At 40.9% G+C, this 20,700-nt stretch overlaps 1 protein-coding gene across 3 annotated transcripts; it reads right to left on the reverse strand.

Annotated features, from left to right (window-relative positions):
* Positions 1-618: 618 nt before the first annotated feature.
* On the reverse strand, positions 619-15,132 carry si:ch73-206p6.1 (phospholipid scramblase 1). Of its 3 annotated transcripts, none has more exons than XM_017705169.2 (8): positions 14,993-15,132; positions 14,753-14,864; positions 13,091-13,168; positions 12,881-12,923; positions 10,654-10,874; positions 10,015-10,176; positions 3,524-3,682; positions 619-1,869 (listed from the first exon to the last, which is right to left on the reverse strand). In XM_017705169.2, the coding sequence occupies exons 3-8, from the start codon at positions 13,160-13,162 to the stop codon at positions 1,840-1,842; spliced, it is 687 nt and encodes a 228-aa protein (XP_017560658.1). In that variant the 5' UTR covers positions 13,163-13,168; positions 14,753-14,864; positions 14,993-15,132; the 3' UTR covers positions 619-1,839. The 3 variants fall into 3 exon arrangements, with proteins under 3 accessions (XP_017560658.1, XP_017560673.1, XP_017560663.1); XM_017705184.2 differs by having other exon boundaries at positions 13,091-13,171; XM_017705174.2 differs by lacking the exon at positions 14,993-15,132 and having other exon boundaries at positions 14,753-14,986.
* Positions 15,133-20,700: the final 5,568 nt, after the last annotated feature.

Raw genomic sequence — 20,700 nt, forward strand, 5'->3', positions numbered from 1 at the left:
GAGACGCTAACAAGAGTAACGTAACGTGATCTCGTTTCTTTGAGCTGGTTAAAACTCAGGCAGCAGCATTTCCGACTAGCTGTAAATAAGCGAGACGTTCAACTGACCCCAAATCAAGTTGTATGAATCCAGACTAAGGCCTAAACTTTCATTGAAGAGGACTAAGCACTTAGGCCTAAAACTGCTGCTGAATATGTTATGCAGTATTCTATGGCCTACATTCCACCACCGTTTCACCCACTTTCCATCTTTGCTAACCTGGATTAATCCAACATTTTGGAGCTAGAATTATATAAAATACAAGATTTACTGATCGGTATCCTTTACTGACATAATCAGTTCAACAGCTACTTTCCTCCCTCTAGTGCTCAATGTTTTTCTTGATGTGAAGTCAGAACGGGGCTTATGTAAGTCAATTTATCGCCGTTAAGTCTGCAGTGGTTTTATGAGAGGCTCCAGTTTTGATGATTGAGATATATATTAAGTATTGAACCATGAGCACCTCACAGAGGGCAGTATATCATTTTTTTAATAAATACATGTGTTTTAAGCTGGTGCTTAGAACTGGTGCTCGCTTTGTGTCAGTGATATCTTTGGATAAAAACCTCCCGTAGTCTGTTGAAAGATGAAAATAAATTATTTTAATAAAAATAACCATCAGAACAAGGCATTGCTTAGACTACATTCGGTATATCACTGTAAAAACAACAACCACAACGGTCATCCATTGAACTAGAGCTTCACAGACAAGCGTCCTATGGATATGTTTAAAGTGCAAGCATTAGTTGCATGCATGCATTCCTGAGTCATAAAAAAGTGTTATTGATTCATTGTGTGAATGTGTTTTAAAAAAAAAAAAAAAAAAAAAAAAAAAAAAAAAAAAAGAGGAGGAGGAGGAGGAGGAGGAGGAGGGGAGTGGGTGCACATGTTGAACAGGCTATTGCTGCCATCTACTGTAAACATCAGGTACTACTAAACATGTTCACATTCACGGTAAACTAATGATGCTAATTCACTTTCTACAACCAAAAAAAAGTTCAACGGGTTTAAATAAACAGAGCTCGAACAAAAGTGGTTAACCAACAGTGCTAAAATGAAACATAAAACATAAATAATTTGCATATCAATACATTACGATGTACATATATTTCTCTTATACACTGGCTGGCTGAATGTCTCTTTAACATGTTGAATTGCTGCACACCACAGTTGATACATGTCTAAAACAAAGAACAGCTGCAAAGTATAGATGTACATACATGTTAGAACTCATTTTCACACTTTGACACTTGACTATGAATGATAACCCATGTAGTTTTGGTCACTTATACTTTATCAGCATCGCAGCCAACCTCTACGAGTCACATTACAGTGTTGGCTAAATCCTCTTGCCAATCTTCACAAATATTAGGGGCCTTAAGGTGTTTGGATATTTCTGTGAAGCGACGATACAAAACAAAACAACAAAAAACACACAACACTACACTTTACACTGTACACTTACAGGCTTCAAATAAACCTATAGTTTCTTCAGGGTCTAAGCCAGGCAGGTGGGCTAGCCAGTGTATGGTCTTATGTGGCAAGTTCATCAAAAGCAATGCTGTTCAAATATCATAGAAGTGGCAGCACGAGTATCACTTTAATCTTCTGAATGTTTCTCTTCGTCTGATAAGTTAAATACCACCCCTGTTCAGCTAATGTAATGCCATCACACCTACAAAATATATTAGCATGCATTTGCTTAGGGGACTAGGACATGACTGACTGAGGACGTTTAAATGAGGGTCTTCTGCGGTCTTCCTTTCTGCAGGATAATGGCTCCGTGGTTCTATGCAGCAGTTAGTTGTTAGTTTCAAAGAACATGAAGTCCTGTAAAGAGACATTAGACAACATTTACATTTACAGCATTTGGCTGATGCTCTGATACAGATCGACATACAATTGGATCATTTTACACAGGCAGGCCAAGGTGGTGTTAGGAGTCTTACCCAAGGACTCTTATTGGTGTAGTGTAGGGCAGTACACCAACAGCACAAATTAAAAGCAGTATTACAACCCCAATTCCAATGAAGTTGGGACATTGTGTAAAACATCCCTAAATTCCTTCTAACTGCACGTTGAGAAACGTTGTTCTTAAACTGTTGGACTATTTGCTCACGCAGTTGTTCACAAAGTGGTGAACCTCGCCCCGTCCTTGCTTGTGAATGACTGAGCCTTTCAGGGATGCTCCCTTTATACCCAATTAACCTGTTCACCTGTGGAATGTTCCAAACAGGTGTTTTTGAGCATTCCTCAACTTTTTTGGAACGTGTTGCAGGCATCAAATTCAAAATGAGTGAATATTTGCAAAAAACAATAAAGTTTATCCGTTTGAACATTAAACATCTTGTCTTTGTAGTGTATTCAAATGAATACAGGTTGAAAAAGATTTGCAAATCATCGTTTTCTGTTTTTATTTATGTTTTACAAAACGTCCCAACTTCATTGAATTTGGGGTTGTATGTAAACTGGCTACACAGGTGAAGTACTATAGTACTATAGTAGATGTACTACATGTTTATATGTATATATATATATATATATATATATATATATATATATATATATCAGATTAGATACATTTTTTATATTATAATTTTTAAATATTATATTTTTAATTAGGGAACATTAATGAATTAATTAGTCTTTTGATTCTTAACGTTCTGAGTTAAGACACACACACACAGACAGACAGACAGACAGACAGACATTCAATTCCACTGTGAGAGGACAACACCACTATTGGTCAGTAAGAATGTGTAGCTGTCAAGTAGCCGTTACTGAGCATGTAGAAAATATAGGATATAGGGGGAAAAAACACTAAAACAGAGAAATTGGACATCTGAGATGTGGAGTAAGGTTTTATGGACTGATGATTATAGATTTGAAATTGTGATCACTTTTGCGATTGTGTGAAGCAGAAAATGCAACCAATATCTAAGACTGAACTTTGGAGGTTGATAAAATAAGTAAAAGCTACTCCCATGGGGGAAAAACCAGAAGCGGTCATAAAAACAAAGGGTGAAAACACTAAATACTAAAAATGATATTATATTTAGCCTCTGCATAATTATTCATTACATATGTTTTCAGATGGCTGTTGGAATTGACTCAACCAGGGGTTCTCAATCCCTGTCCTGGAGGTCTACCACCCTGATCCAACACACCCGACTCTAATGTCCAGATACCCCCAAAGGGCTTCATTAACTGGATCAGGTGTGAGCTGATTTCAGCCAGGATTGGACCTGGAGAGCTATCTTCCTGCAGAGTTTAGTTCCAACCTGTATCCAATAAGCTGCCCCACCCCTTACTTAACTCTAACATCCAGCCAATCCAATCAGGGACTTGGGAAGAAGTTGATTAGTTGGAGCAGGTGTGACAGATTGTGATAGCAATTGGGCTCTGCAGGAAGGTAGCTGTCCAGGTCAGGACCAGGTAATTTGGTGTTGTTCAAATTGGGTGTGTTAGAGAAATCATCACTTACAATGAGGAAACAGAGTCCAATCATCACCGCTTTCATTCTGACGTCAAGATCCAAAGGAAACTGGATCCCAAAGTTATCAGCATCTGTGAAGGCCTCTCGCAGAAGCCCTGTCCACTGCTTACTGATCTTTCCAATGCTGACGTCATCCATGGTCAAAATCTGTAAGAATGTGAAAATCCTGAAACGTGAATCCTGTACTCATAATGCTTTAGAAATGCATTTCTCTAAGTACATTATAGTTTCAATTTACACTTGAGTTATAGTTAAATGCATAACAATTTATCAAACAATAATATCTTATACATCTGCTTAATGAAGAAAAAGTATCTCCATTTTTTAATGTCACTGGGGCACAACCGCTTTACATTATGTGAAAACTTAAACCAATAGTAGTGCTCAAAAAATTAACTTGTATTGAAAACTGAAGTAAAGAATGATCCCTCCCCAGTAAAGTTTAGATTTCTTTGGACAGCAACAATATATAACTTCATGAAGTCATATCTGTTTAAAGGAACATTGGGTCCGCTGTGATGCAGTAACACACACTATAACGACAGACCCAGGCATACATACACCCAGGAAAACAGTGGTTGGGTATAATCACTTCCGCCCCTGACAGCTATAGGAGACATGGGAGAAGACATCTGAGAAGAACCAGACACAGCTTCAAATTCTTCTAACAAACATTTCATATGATAATTTATTTATTTTTAGCTAACTGCAAACTGTAATGCTAGGCTTGCTGGCTACAGGTACTAGATTGTTACCAATTAGTAACCAAAGCTAAATCGTTAGCAACACAGAGAGCTACACTGTGTGCACAATTATTAGGCAAGTCTTATTTTTGAGGATTATTTTTATTAAGGACCAACTACAGTGCTCTCCGTTAATCCAAAATGTTAATAAACCTCAAACATGAATGTTTAAGAAAGTAAAAGTGAAGTTTTGGCTTTCTTAGGAGAATATCTATACGTGCACATTTATTGGGAAACTATAATGGAGCAGAATTATTACGCAGCTAAATGAAAAACACACATTTTCCCCATCTCACTTTATTTTCATCTGTTCAAGTGAGAATTATAAACAAACAACTCAAAACTTTCCAATAAACATTTCTGACATAAAAAAAAAATTTGTGACCAATACAGCCCCCCTTCTTTTCAATAACAGTGATAAGCCTTCCATTCATGGAGTCGGTCAGTTTCTTGATCTGTTGATGATCAACTTTTTGTGCAGCAGCAGCCACAGCCTCCCAGCCCCTGTTCAGAGAGGTGTCCTGTTTTCCTTCACTGTAAATCTCCCGTTTAAGAATTGCCCACAAGTTCTCAGTTGGGTTCAGGTCAGGTGAGGAAGGGGGCCATGTCATAAGATTTTCATCTTTAACGCCTTTACTGACGAGCCATGCAGAGGAGTACTTGGATGCATGTGATGGAGCATCGTCCTGCATTAAAATCATCGTCTTTTTTGAAAGATGCAGATTCTTCCTGGACCACTGCTTAAAGAAAGTGTCTTCTAAAAACTGGCAGTAGGCTTGGGAGTTGATTTTGAGCCCATCTTCAACCCGAAAAGGTCCAACCAGCTCATCTTTAACAATACCAGCCCATACCAGTACCCCACCTCCACTTTGCTGGCGTCTGACTCGAAGTGGAGCTCTGTCGTATTACTGATCCAGCCACGGGCCCGTCCATCTGGTCCGTCAAGAGTCACTCTCATTTCATCAGTCCATAAAACCTTTGAAAAATCTGTCTTCAGATATTTCTTGGACCAGTCTAGATGCTTCAGCTTATGTGTCTTGTTCAGTGGTGGTCGTGTTTCAGCCTTCCTTACCTTGGCCGTGTCTCTGAGCGCTGAACATCTTGTACTTCTTGGTACTCCAGGTAGGTTGCAGTTCTGGAATATGACAGAACTGGAAGATAATGGGTTCCTGGTAGCTTCACACTTGATTCTTCTCAAATCCTTGGCAGTTAATTTGCATGTTTTTTTCTCAACACGTTTCTTGCGACCCTGTTGACTGTTTGCAACAAAACTTTTGAGGGTTCTGTGATCTCGCCCCAATATCTTAGCAATTTCAAGAGTTCTGCATCCCTCTGAGAGACTTTGTCATTTTTGACCTTTCAGAGTCAGTTCAATCTCTTTTTTGGCCCATTTTGCCTAAAGAAAAAAGCTGCCTAATAATTATGCACACCTTGATATAGGGTGTTGACCTCCTTAGGCCACACCCTCCCTCACTACACAGATACACATCACCTGCTATGCTTAAATCCATTAAGCATTCAAGTTTATCCAGCTTGGAGTTAGAAAATATGCCTAAAAATGATAATATGGTCAAAATACTCACTTGCCTAATAATTGTGCACACAGTGTATTTTACGTTAGCCTGAACATAACAATAAGATAATGGCGAACTTAAGCAACGCCTTTAAGCCAGCTTTGATTCAAGCCTTAACCAATTCCTACAATAACAGAGGGATCAGAACAATACAGTGCCCTAAACAAATACTGGCAGCCCTGCTAAACATGAACCAAATGTCTGTAAAAAAAAACATTCATTACTGCTTTTCCTTTTGATCTCTCCTCCAAAGTACTGACAAAAATCTAACATTTATTTGAAGAAAAATACTTGAAAGAAAAAGACGTAATCTTATCATAAAATAAATCTTTGTGAAATCTATGTGAGTCACAATTATGAAGACACAGTGGGGAGGTTGGTTAGAGTGGCCAAAGAAACTACAATCAGATGCCACCTACATAAACACAAGTTGTTTGGAAGGGTTGCCAGAAGAAAGCCTCTGCTGTCAAGGACCAACGCTGTTACTGGAACTTTCAGAGGGACTGTATTCTGTGGTCAGATGAGACCAAAATAGAGGTTTTTGACAACAAACACGAGAGGGGAGTTAGGCATGGGAAAAAAAAGATAGCCATGCAGAAAAGTACCTCATCCCCAGTGTGAAGTATGGTGGTAGACCTGTGATTGTGTGGGGCTGTTTTTCTTGTTTTCCTACCTCAGCCAGGAAACTTAAACTGGGCCGTGATCCAAAGAACATCTCAAAATCAATACGAAAATTATTCACTGACCATTGAATCAAGATTTTGCTATGAACATCCTAACCCCCTGAGCTAAACCCCCATAGAAAACCTGTGGGATGAGCAGAAGAGGGCGTAGACCTCAGAATCTGAAGGATCTGGAGAGGTTCTGTATGGAGGAATGGTCATGGCCATGTGTTGTTCAGTCTCATTAAGCATTACAGAAGAAGTCTCAGCTGTTACCTTTGCAAAGGGAGGCTGTATAAAGTATTAAATAATAAATATATTTATTTCATGATTAGAATGATTATACTTCAAATAAAAGGTCAAATTTTCCCAGAATACCTAAAAATGCCAACTGCTAGCACTTTTGGCTTTTCAGGGTCTGTTCTTTAACCTAGACTAGGTTCCACATACACTATATTGCCAAAAGTTCTGAGAAGGCTTTCCACAAGGGTTAGGAGTGTGTTTATGGGAATTTCTGACCGTTCTTCCAGAAGCGCATTCGTGAGGTCAGACACTGATGTTGGACGAGAAGGCCTGGCTCACAGTCTCCGCTCTAATTCATCCCAAAGGTGTTCTATCAGGTTGAGGTCAGGACTCTGAAGGCCAGTCAAGTTCTTCCACACCAAACTCGCTCATCCATGTCTTTATGGACCTTGCTTTGTGCACTGGTGCGCAGTCATGTTGGAACAGGAAGGGGCCATTCCCAAACTGTTCCCACAAAATTGTGAGCATGAAATTGTCCAAAATCTCTTGGTGCTGAAGCATTAAGAGTTCCTTTCACTGGAACTAAGGGGCCGAGCCCAACTCCTGAAAAACAACCCCGCACCATAATCCCCCCTCCACCAAACTTTATACTTGGCACAGTGCAGTCAGACAAGTACCGTTCTCCTGGCAACCGCCAAACCTGAACTCGTCCATCAGATTGCCAGATGGAGAAGCGTGATTGGTCACTCCAGAGAACTCATCTCCACTGCTCTAGAGTCCAGCGGTTGTGCTTTACATCACCGCGTTCGATGCTTTGCATTGTGCTTTGTGATGTAAGGCTTGGATGCAGCTGCTCGGTCATGGAAACCCATTCCATGAAGCTCTCTACGCTGTTCTTGTGCTGATCTGAAGGCCACATGACGTTTGGAGGTCTGTAGCGACTGACTCTGCAGAAAGTTGGTGACCTCTGCGCAGTATGTGCCTCAGCATCCACTGAACCCTCTCTGTCATTTTACGCGGCCGACCACTTTGTAGCTGAGTTGCTGTCGTTCCCAACCCCTTCCACTTTGTTATAATACCACTGACAGTTGACTGTGGAATATTTAGTAGTGAGGAAATTTCACGACTGGACTTGTTGCACAGGTGGCGTCCGATCACAGTACCATGCTGGAATTCACTGAGCTCCTGAGAGCGACCCATTCTTTCACTAATGCCTGTAGAAGCAGTCTGCAGGCCCAAGTGCTTGATTTTATACACCTGTGGCCATGGAAGTGATTGGAACACATGAATTCAATGATTTGGATGGGTGAGTGAATAGTTTTGGCAATATAGTGTAAGTTCCAGCATAGAAGAGAAAGCTGACTTGCTGGAGCAGCCATCAAAACCTCATATGCAGGTTATGCTTAAACCTACGAATACCCTTGTTTGCCAGACCAGTTCAAAGATAAATGACGTTTAAGGATCCTTGCAGATGACCTCGTATTTACAACGGAACTCCAGACATGCAATTAGTCTGAGTCTAACTTCTGGTTACAGCCAGCTATTAAAATCAACATTGTATCTCAGAAAGCCAAATCTCATATGGCTCTCAAGGGACAACTAACAATGCTTTGTTTATATTTTTGACATTGTTTATATTTTTAGCATTTCCACAAGCTAAATCAGATTGCTTGGTACTCTTGCCCCACATTTCTAAATCCTCTAGGTTAGGCATGGTAACAGTTGTTTGATGTTTTGGGGCCTTTTTGTAATGAATATGAAGTGTGTCCACTACATGCACTGACACAATCACTGCATTTGAGGATACATATAGGATGTAAAGTAGGGCTTATGATCCCTGAATACTCTTTAATACTTGTGACCTCTTCATTTATGGAAAATATATCACAAAGCTGGCCATGAGTTTAAACACTCAATGAAGCAATTTTTGCTCAAGATCTTTTTGATATAAGATTCTCAAGGCTGGCTGTCATGTCTGCCTCTCAAATCTGCTTCAATAACTTTAAAGCTGCACTATGTACATTTGGGAATGTGTAATTGATTCTTTAGTTTTACACGGGATCTAAGAGTCTACAGATTGAAGGGAAGGTAGATTAGTCGCACGGTCAATCACACTTCACATTCGCTGTGCTTATATGCGCCAAGCTTTCTGTATGAGGATCCTCTTAACTTTTCAACCTGTTTCAGCACGACAGTTTATACTTTACCTGCTGGGCTTGCTTAAACCAGAATAAACGTACATGACTTTTTAGATAAACATGTAAGCTAACTTTGTTTTTGGAATGATTTGGTAGATTTATATTTATAGAGTTATACTCATGTTAACAGGGTTTTTGATTTCACATGAGTACAGCAGCAGAGTGTCCCAGACGTGGCACTGAGGTGACGCAGCATTTGGAGAATAAGTAAAGATCCTACTTTGTCCATGTGCCACATACATTACAGAACAGAAAATGATAAAAAAAAAGCTATGAAAAACAATGAAAATGAAACAGAAGCTCAAATGAACTCAATGAACCATTTATCCTTTTTATAAAAGGATGTTTGCAGAAACCTTCTTCCTGCACCAACGTGTGGTACCAATGGCCAGTTTGTCCAAGCTGTAGCAGTCAAGCTGCCGTGTCGCTCCCGTTACGCAGAGATAGTATGTATGAAACAGGTGTACAGTTAAAATGGTTAAAGCTTAACTGTGTGAAATATCACTGCAACTGAAGCTATGAGTTTTTGGTTTTAATAGCTGATAAAGCTTATGTAAAGGTGAAAATATTTTAAGCCACCTTTATGAATTTCGTGAGGGAAGCCATTCTATGTTTGGAAGGCTGCTGCTGCTTTGAGCTACTGGATGTTGTAAAATGAGACAAAATATCAGGATGATCTGATTCAGGGCAGAGGTCAACTTTACACACTAAAAGAACACTTAAAATGAATAAAATGTACAATAGAATAAATAAAAATAAAAAGTGAATGAACTTTATATAAAATACATTTTTTCAAACAGGAACATGACTATTAATTAACCCAAACCAATATGCAGCTAATATGGCTAGTATGGCTGCTCCAGCACTGAATTGAGACTTTTCACCTAACCTCTATTCCTTGGATGTGGAAACCAATGGCTCTTGGATTTGAAACACATTTGAGGTCTCAACAAAATATGGAACACACTCTGCTCATGCACTGAGGCTTGGAGCGCTCTCCATTCCAATTAGACACAGCGCCAGCATGATGGTGGGATATTTGGGCAATGCTACAAGTACCTCAAAGTCCACGTCTGGAAGGCAGCTCCAGCCACAGAAGGGCCCCTGCAGCTTGAGGACAGGCTCCCTGTGCTCGTTCTGGATGGTAAACTTGGGCAGAAAGGGATGCCACTCTTGGAGCACATAGCCCACAATGTTCCCTGGAGGAGACTGGACCTCCAGCTGGGATTCATCGATCAAGCCAATGGCAGCAAGAAAGAGAAAGCGAGAGAAAATATGAGTGACGTTTTTTAAACCAACTCAAAGGCTCTTGGAAACTTGGATTCTTCTACTTCCATGTAAAAAAAAGTGCATCACTTGCCAAAACATCACAGCAAGTTTAAAGTACTCATTTGCTTTTTAAGGAATATCGAAGCCAATGCATGTTTATATCGTGGTGAGGGATAAACATTACGGGTGATAATTCTCTCCATGAATTTACTGCATTATTGAGCTAAGCATAAGTCCTCCTTTTGTGCTTTCAGTTGTTTTTGAACAATACTGCAGATGCCAATAAGCACAATGACTTCTGTCTCACTGTCCAACTCTGAGGAGATCTAAACATCTTTGCGGAGCTAAAGACGGCTAGAAATCAATGTAATGAGAGCTCAGAATTGTGGACTTATGGCTGTGTTCTGTGGAAAAGGTGCACCTATTTACCTCCTGTAGACAACAGGGGAAGAAGCAGGACATGCACTTCAGTGGACGGCTGACCGTGATCACTTCCTGTCCAAAATTGTTGAGGATGCGGATTGTGAAAGAGCGCAGGGGGCCGCAGCACTGGCGCGTTAGACAGTCGTTCTCCTCCACCGCATAATACACATTCTGGCCCATTACATTTCGGATCTCATACTTATTGTTGCTTTCAAAGCCGGCCAGAGCTGCAAACAGGAATTCGCATAGAGGTAGAATGAATGCCTATTCTAACAAACCTTCCAAAATTAGTCATTGTAAAGTGGTGGCTTGGTTAGGAACTCGGCAGTTTTGAGCTCAATCCTGGATGATAAATGTCCTTCTACTGGATAATGGAAAAGAAGCAATGAGGGGTTGAGTGCTATACTCAAGGAGACATGATGTCAGGAGCAACTTGATCTCTGCCAAGCCAAGTGAAGAGTCATTCCAACTCAATCTTTCAATCTGACCTGAATCAAAGAAGCTACAAAACTAGCAATTTAGAGCACGAAGACAACCTACAAGGAAGGGATTCCCAGTCTTTCTGAGATTAGGCCATCAAGATGAAGCAGGCATTTTGTTTTATTCCTTGTACAAATAACCTGGAATATATTAGACCATGAGAAAAATATCTGTATTATCAGTGGCATCAGCTCAAGTGACTGATGGGAGAAATGCCATGTGGGAAAACTGCACTATGCACAGGAAGGCTTGTCCGTGTTTACGGTGACCCGTCGGTCATTCTGCAAGACTCTCCCCAATGCCACATGACTCTGCCCCCATCTCCATCTGTCCATCTTAGGAAAATCAAGGCAGAATCCAGTTATTGACCATTGGCACCAGATTCTAGTACTGTGGGGACAGAAGAGACAAGGGAGTTTGATGCCTGGCCAAGCACTGCTGCTATACAAAGCAGGTGACGTGATTAGATGAGTCTCTCTGTACGAATCAAATGTAATGACATGCCATCATAATGTATCAGCATACTTTATAACAAATCAATACTTTACTAGGGAAAAGCAATATTGGAGTCCTCCACTGAAGCTTATATCATTTAGCTAGGCTTCTGAAAGTAAGCAAACCACCATGAGTTGTATTAGTCAATAGCCCTCAAATTCATTGTTATCAACATCTTGTGATATTGAATTAGCTATGACAAGGATGCACTCGGTGTGCTCTATTGGGTTGTAGGCTATATTGGGTATTTAATCTCCTTTCAAGCAACATTACTCTAATGCCATATTTTCATTATCTACATCTAAATAATGAAGCAGGTCAGTTCCCTTAATAAACAGTCTGTATAATTCTATTGGTATGCTTTGTGTTGATGGGTGGGAGGCAGATCCAGTCATTCCAGTGTAGTGGCAGTTCATATATTTAACCGTTAGACGTCAAATATCTTGAATCTTGACCAATACACAATTAAATGCATAACTTACCATGCTCTATTCAGTAATTATTAACTTTCATCACTTTTAGTACTTATTAGTACTAAATACTACTACAATAAAGTGGTATATTTGGAATGTTAAGAACAATATATATATATATATATATATATATATATATATATATATATATATATATATATATATATATATATACACACACACACACACACACACACACACACACACACACAAAACCCCTGTTTGAGAAATTCTGCTATACGTCATTGCATTTTAAATGTCTGTAAGAAAGGCAAACCTGTAAAACAAAGTGCAATTTACCATTTAATGTCTAACTAATAACAAATAGTCGTTTGTGAAATAAGTTTATTTGATTAACACACAGAATTAAATGAACCTACAAACTGCCAGCTCAGCCCCTCGTCCCATTCAGCAAGTCTACTGTCATGTTCTCAGCATCAACTTTTGATGCCTCTTTAAATAGCTATCTCTGGTATCCTGGTTGCAGTCTGGCAATGTGGCAGCTTTTGTTCTCTCTGCACAGAAAATCTCTCTGAAGAGTTAAACATCTCGAGGGGTCACTTAACTGGAGACAAGAAGTCAGGGTGATGCAGCTAGGTTTGGAACAGATGATGCCTTTAAGATTAACTGCCTTGTTCAAGGACATAAGGACAGTAGCTCTGCAATATGGAATGGTCATCAGCCAGGATCAATAACGTGTTCTGTTACAGGCACCCGAGGGATGCGGGCTAAGTGCCTCAGCGTAAAGCATTGAATGTAAATGTCTGTAAAAGCACTGAACATACCCTCTATGAGCTCCACCTTCTGTTTAATCAGTAGCTGATCAACCTGTGTTCCATAAAAAACAGAAAAGAATCAGGTATCTCTCATAAACCCATTTTGCTTCACAAATGAAAGTGCTGTCATTCATTAAACTGTTTAGGAGGCAAACATTTGTACAAGAATAATTCAACCAAATCTATTCCACCGAGACCATACGCAGGCAAAGATCTCACCTGTGTTAGGTATTCTAGCCCAGGTGGACATCCTGGCATTCCAGGATTAGGCACCATGTACATATGTGCCATGCCTTTCTGCTGAGAAAGAAGTAGGTCAGATTAAAACAAGGAAGGCCAACTTATGGAGCTTTAGCCCCATCTGCTGGTTCAGAAGTACAGCAATAATTCTAAAGCCAGTGAATGTCTCATTACGCCGGCTTTCAAAGTAAATCTCAGCATATCGGAACTTGTATGTCATCACTGTCCAAAGACAATCAAGTAGCTCCAAAATAATAACTTTAGAGGAGAAGGCAAAAACACTCTTACCTTTAAAAGTAAGTTAATGTAAAGAGAATTTATTGTAAGTGATTTAAGAGCATTGCTATTGGTCCATTCATCATGAGACTGGAGCTACATGGTTTTCTTTGGTCAGCAGTGAGATATATATATATATATATATACACACATACACACACACACACACACACACACATTAGGGGTGGTAATCTCTTGGCACCTCACGATTCGATTCAGAGGGCTGTGATGTGATTATAAAACGATTATCTATCTTTTTTTTTCTATACAGAACGACTTGGTACTTTGAAAGCAAATTATTTGTAATGATCTATAATGAATTTACTTCCAATATCTTTTATTAATAAATCAAATGGACGTGCTGTGGTGAGTGAACTGGAAGACTCATTCACTGCTCTTGTTTGGAGCACGCGAGGCGCCGCTGCCACCATTCTGCGGTCAAATGCGCCGTTACGGTGAAATAAGACCCAGAGATAATGGATGTCCACTCAGCACGTTACAGCCGTCCTGCCCGTTTTCTGTAATGATTTTATATCTCCGGATTTGGTCGGGTTGAAGAGAGTCAGGGGTCACTGTGTCAGTAAAGTATCTGCGAGACGGGACTTGAGCAACACAGCGCGAAAGCCCCGTTTCTCAACCAGACTGCAGGTCTCTTAGCAGCAGCCTCTCCCGGCCAGTAGCTATGAAAGGGCAGAGAGATTCAGCTCAGACCAACATTTGGAGACATTCACCTTCGAATTTCCCCGTTCCACCTTAAATGCTGCCGCATTTAGCTACATCCGGCGCCTCGGTCAGAATTTAAGGTGGAACGTAAACATGTGAATAAGAAGCGACTTCAGCCTCGTAAAACAGCCGAACGAGGAGAGATTTTACAATAAGCCGCTCTCCTGCTGACGGAGACGGGAGGGAAGCCGCTACAGCTGAAGCAGCAACTTCCGCCCTTCGCGTTCCGTCAACATTACGGTAAAAATGAAAAATTACAAAATCGATTTTTGACATTTGTGAATCGATTCAGAATCGACTCCGCATCGCGATGCACCAAGAATCGAGCTTTCCCCACACCCCTAATACACCCCTAATACACACACACACACACACACACACACACACACACACTCATATATATATATATATATATATATATATATATATATGAGTGTAGAGATACTGGGGGATACATTACTGTGTAGCGCCACTGCGCTGGCTCACAGAGGACAACATGGACAGCATGATGACAGACGGAGACCCTGAAAGCTCCTGGAGAAACGCTAATGATCCAGATAGATTACGGTATTAATTCTTCGTCGTTTGCAAAGCCTCGTACTCCTCATGTCACCCTAATCAAATCCCAGAATAGTGCCTCACCGTTCACTGCAGGTTCCCACAGCTGAGCGCAACACGACGGCCCGTCCAGAACAGCGGCGCGCTGCCCGCTCAGCCTCGACCCACAACCGACATCTTCTCCACGACAAATCACCTAGAAAACAACAACAGGCGAGCAGTTTGGTCAGCCATGACGGCCTGCACAGCGAAACAACGCCTCTCTTTCTCTTACAGACTCAGGAGCAGGTTTAGAGGAATAAACAGCCCCCCTCTCACTTCTACCTTATTATGAGGACAATAACGGCATGTCGAAAGACCCCGGACCCATATAAAACAGCGCGTGTGATTGGCCAACGGGGTTATTCTCGCCACCTGCGAGAGCCAATCAGCGCTCAGAGACGTGCTCGGCTACGGAAGCCTCTACAAGGATGCGTGTGCGCGCCGGGGCAGTTGGGTCTATTTGAAGGTAGATATTTAAAGCAGCTTCCTCCTCCTCCTCCTCCTCCTCCTCCTCCTCCTCCTCCAGGGACAATCCCGTTACAGTTGGTGTTTTAAAGCCATGCTGCGGCCGCTGGTTTAAAGGATGCGTTTGGAAAGTTAATACTGGGTTTACTCTTAACATTGAATAGTTTTGATCACAGGTCCTCTTCCCTGCCTCTGCCTCCTCTTAACCTCTTAAGATCCGTATCTTGGTTATTCTTGTATTAATCTGTAATCTACGTTTTACAGAATTTATCATTCATACATTATAGTCATTAAAGACTTTAGAAAGTCTTTTCATTTTGCAAAAGAATTTTTATTGGTCAAATTAATAATCAAATTATTATTGGTCAAAGTGCTAAAATATATTTAAAAATGAATTTGAGGCCTCTATCAATTATGTCTGAATGATTTCACTTTATATTGATTTGTAATTAAGACAAATTAAATATAGAATAAACTCTCAAAGCAGGAATTTTAAGTAATTAAATAATTTGAGTTTGTATTAAATTATATAACAATGTGTATGTTTAGGGCAGCGTGGTGGGTAGCGCTGTCGCCTCATAGCGAGGATGGCCTGGGTTCGATTCCCCGGCCGAGTGACCGGGGGGCCTCTCTGTGTGGAGTTTGCATGTTCTCCCTGTGTCTGTGTCGGTTTCCTCCCACATGTACAAAGACATGCGGTCAGGCCAATTGGACGTGCTAAACTGCCCCTGGGTGTGAGTGACTGCCTGTGTCTGTCTGTCTGCCCTGCGATGGACTGGCAACCTGTCCAGGGTGTATCCTGACTTCCACCTGATGACCGCTTGGATAGGCTCCAGCACCCCCCCCATACCCCCCCCCGTGACCCTGAGGGAGAAGCGGCCTAGAAAATGGATGGATATGTATGATTACTATTATTATTATTATTATTAGTAGTAGTAGTTGTAGTCGTAGTAGTAGTAGTAGTAGTAATGGTAGTAGTATTAAATTATTTTTGGACCAGACACATTTTTAGATTTTTTCACTTCAACCCCCCAAATTAAATAAACAAAAGTCATGTATAGCTGCACTTTGTAGTTCTACAGTTACAGACTGTAGTCCATCTGTTTCTCTGATACTTACCCGCTTTTACCCTGTTCTTCAGTGGTCAGGACCCTAATGGACCCTCACAGAGCAGGTACTATTTGGGTGGTGGATTCTCAGCACTGCAGTAACACTGACATGGTGGTGGTGTGTTGGTGTATGTTGTGCTGGTACAAGTGGATCAGACACAGCAGTGCTGCTGGAGTCCACTCACTGTCCACTCTGTTAGACACTCCTACCGTGTCATTCCACCCTGTAGATGTAAAGTCAGAGACGACAGCTCATCAGCTGCACAGCTTGTGTTGGTCATCCTCTCGTCCTTCATCAGTGGTCACAGGACGCTGCCCATTGGACACTGTTGGCTGGATATTTTTGGTTCGTGGACTATTCTCAGTCCAGCAGTGACACTGAAGTGTTCAAAAACTCCAGCAGCACTGCTGTGTCTGATCCACTCAGACCAGCACAACACACACTAACACAGCACCACCACATCAGTGTTACTGCAGTGCTGAGAATGATCCATCACCCAAATAGTACCTGCCCTGTGAGGGTCCATGGGTAAAAGGGGGTAACAAAGTATCAGAGAAACAGATGGACTACAGTCTGTAACTGTAGAGCTACAAAGTGCAGCTATACAGTAAGTGGAGCTGATAAGATGGACAATGAGCGCAGAAACAAGGAGGTGGTCATGTTATGGCTGATTGGTGTATAAATATACAGTATATATGCATGTAGGACAGTAGGACAATGCAAATAAAAACAGGACAGAAAGCAGTGATTAGTAAATATCCACTTTGATCAGTATTAAACAATAAGAGTACACAGATGAGATGATTAATGATTTACCTTAAACACACTTATTCTGAAATTTATGCCAGCAACATGGTCCAAAACGTTGGGAGAGGGGCCAATTTATGACAAGGAACATTGTTAAAAGTTCAGAAAATATTTTAAAAGAGGTGATGTAACATTTTAAGGCGATGTAATCATGCTTGGGTATAAATGGAGCATCTCAGTTCTTTGAGCAAGGATGGGTTGAGGCCACTTTGTCAAAAATTTGCATGACCAAGTAGTCCAACAGTGTTTTTAAATAGCGTTTTCAACGATTTTAGGCTTTTCACTACTCCATACGGTGCAGAAGGTCATCAAAAGATTTTGAGAATCAAGATAAAAAAACTCAACTCAGTGCCACTAACCTTCGACCCCTCAGATAGGAGATAAAATACAGCGGACGCCATATGGCAACAATGTCCAGAAACACTGATGAGTTTTCTGTGCTCAGCTAAAGCACTGATATGAAGTGGACTGATGAACAGTGGAAACATGTCCTGTGGGTTTTTGAAGGTGTTGCTGATATTGCAGCAATGTTTTGGTCTGATGCTGTATAGGAAACAAGAAAAATGACAGCAGTTACTGTGTAACATCCTATTGTCCACTTTTTTCAGCACATGGGCTTATTTTATTTTAAAATGACATTCTCAAATTTTAATGTGATGAAAACAGCAGATTTGCAACATCTGAGCAGTTTGAAGGACTGGCTCTCAACATCCTTGATGGTCTAACTTGGGGGTCCTCAATTCCAGTTCTGTGGACTGGCACATCTGATGTGTGCAATAACGAGCTCCATTTACTCCGTTACATGTGCTTAAGTACATGTTTTGCTGAATTAGTTTTTTCTGAGTATTCTCAGGTGGTATTCATGTTTTTGAGGAGAGTAATCTACTTGTTACACCATGCAGGCCAACCTGTTTTTTTTCTGTCAATGTAATTATCTTAATGTCTTACTTTCTTTTATTTATATGCCACACTGACAGAACCAAGGTGGCTAGCTAGTGCTAAAATAAAACTACATATGTGCTACAAACTAATGGTAGCTAAGTAAGTCAAGGTCAGCTTTTCTCAACACTCACTTGCTCGAATATGTCCTCATCCTCCTTAAGTGCTACATCAGGATATTAAAAAATGTGATGACCTTGGTAGAACATGAACCCTGTGTAACTGATGCATCATTTAAGGTGGGAAACAAGAATAAGAAGCCAAGTTCAGCTTCGTCTAATCTCTATCCACTATACAAGACTCAGTTCCAATTAGGTGGTGAGGTGATGGCCGCTGGTTTAACTGTTAAACTGCTACAGATATACACTTGGATGGAACCGTAGTTTGTCAGATTTCTTCTATTTGTGTGACATTTGCTCACAAAATCTGGCGCAAAGCACAACAAGCCCACCGGGAATTCTCCTGATTACCCACTCTGGCATTGCTTGTTGCCAAGTACCACTTTAGCCTTTCAGTGCTGTAAGTTCAGCTTCTTAACACAATAAAACTCCCTCAGCTTTAAAAACATTCTTTTGGGTCCAGAACAGAAGAATAGAAGTTAAAGTCCACTTTTTCTTTCATGACACAGGCACTAAAACAATTCCACTGCAGTGGTTTCCTTACTTCCATTTCTTTTTTTTTGCATTTAATTTCATTTTTTTTCTTTTTCATTATAGCACCATGACTGCTTTTCTAAGTTCAGCTTCATCTAATCTCTCATCTTTCTTTTTGGAGCTTTATCTTTTCTCCTTTTATCTGCTCACAGAATGTAGCCCACGGGAAGTTCAATTACCTGCCGCATTTGGCAAAGATTTCAGCACAAAGACTTCATTACCACTTTGCCGTGAGGACCTGCTGTTTCTTATCCAAAGACTATACAGATTACACACCTTGATGTTTTCATGATGTCTTCCTGCTCAATGTTTGAGAAACATAAAATTTAAAATACCCATTCGGATTAGTGCTGAAGAATAGATAACAGCTATTATGTTTACCTGGGCCCAAGGAATTTAGGGCCTCTTGGCAGTGTCTTTATCCAGAACTGTTGGCAAGATTTCTTCAAAAGGTCAGCTCTGAAACTGATTTTCAGCTGCATCAAATGCATTTGACTTGAAAGTTGCCAGGTGCTTGGCAGGGCTCAGAGACAAAATGCTGAAAAAGACGTACAAGAGCAGGTTCTGACAAGCGATTCCCAAAGTAGTGGGATTTATGTTAGTTCACTGCTGATAGTATGTCTGTATTGGAGATGTCCGTCCATCCATCCATCCATTTTCTAAGCCGCTTCTCCGTCAGGGTCGCGGGGGGGTTGGGGGGTTGGGGGGGGGCGCTGGAGCCTATCCCAGCAGGAAGGCTGCATTAGAGATGTTATCTACCTAATTGACTAATCTGAAGTTGTTTAATCCTTTAGGGCACAGTGCCATTGAGGAGGCCTCAGGGGCAACAAAAGGCTGGTAAATGTGTGTAATACTAAAAAACACCTGGTAGTTAATTGGCAACACGTCAGTAACACGATTGGGTATAAAAAAAGCATCCCAGAAAGGCTTTTCAGAAGTAAAGATGGAAAGGGGTTCACCACAAATAGTCAAGAATGTTTCTCAACATAAAATAGCAAAGAACTTTATCATCTATGGTACATGAAAGGGACAAAAAAACCCAGAATTGTTGGCTGTGATCTTTGGGCCCTCAGATGGCACTGCATTAAAAACAGATATGATTCTGTAGTGGAAATCACTGCATGGGCTCAAAAACACTTCTGAAAAACACTGTCTCTGAAAACAGTTTGTCGCTTCATCCACAGATGCAAATTAAAACTCTAAAATGCAAAGAAGAAACCAAATATAAACAGGACCCAGAAATGCTGCCACCTTCTCTGGGCCCGGGCTCATTTAAAATGGCCTGCGAGGAAGTGGAAAAGTGTTATGTGGTCCGACTAATGAAAATGTGTAATTCTTATTGAAAATCATGGACACGATGTCCTCTGAGCTAAAGACCACTCAGCTGATCAGTGCACAGCTCAAACGCAGTATTCATGATGGTATAGGGGGGCATTAGTGCATATGGCATGGGTGACATGCGCATCTGTGAAGGCACTGTTAATGCTGAATGATATCCATGTTTTGGCAACATATGCTGCCATCCACATGACATCTTTTTCAGGGAAGGCCTGAATGATAATTTCAGCAAGACAAATGTCAAACTTCATTCTGCATATATTACAACAGCATGGCTCTGTATTAAGAGTCCAGGTGCTAAACTGGCCTTCCTGCAGTCCAGAGCAGGCCTGTCATTCTGTAACGCCAGGGAGCGATGAGGTGGACGCACGTGCTGAGTAAAGCGAGTTTTATTATGGGAAAATCCAAAATCAGGGTCAAGACGGTCCAGGTTCATGTAGCCAACACGGGGAGATTGGGGTTCAGACATGACGAAAGAAACACAGATACATTTGTGAGATACACAACGGAGAAACACACCAAACAATCAGTACAAAGACCAACACAGACCAGGGCAAACACAGTGCTTATAAAACACAGGGATAGCAAGGGACAGGCGGAAAACAGGTGGAAACAATCAGGGGCGGAGTAACGAAAACATTTGATGCATTATTAAATGAAAAATATGACAAAGGAGAC

The sequence above is a fragment of the Pygocentrus nattereri genome, chromosome 3 (assembly GCF_015220715.1).
Source record: "Pygocentrus nattereri isolate fPygNat1 chromosome 3, fPygNat1.pri, whole genome shotgun sequence".
In the NCBI taxonomy this organism is placed as follows: Eukaryota; Metazoa; Chordata; class Actinopteri; order Characiformes; family Serrasalmidae; genus Pygocentrus; species Pygocentrus nattereri.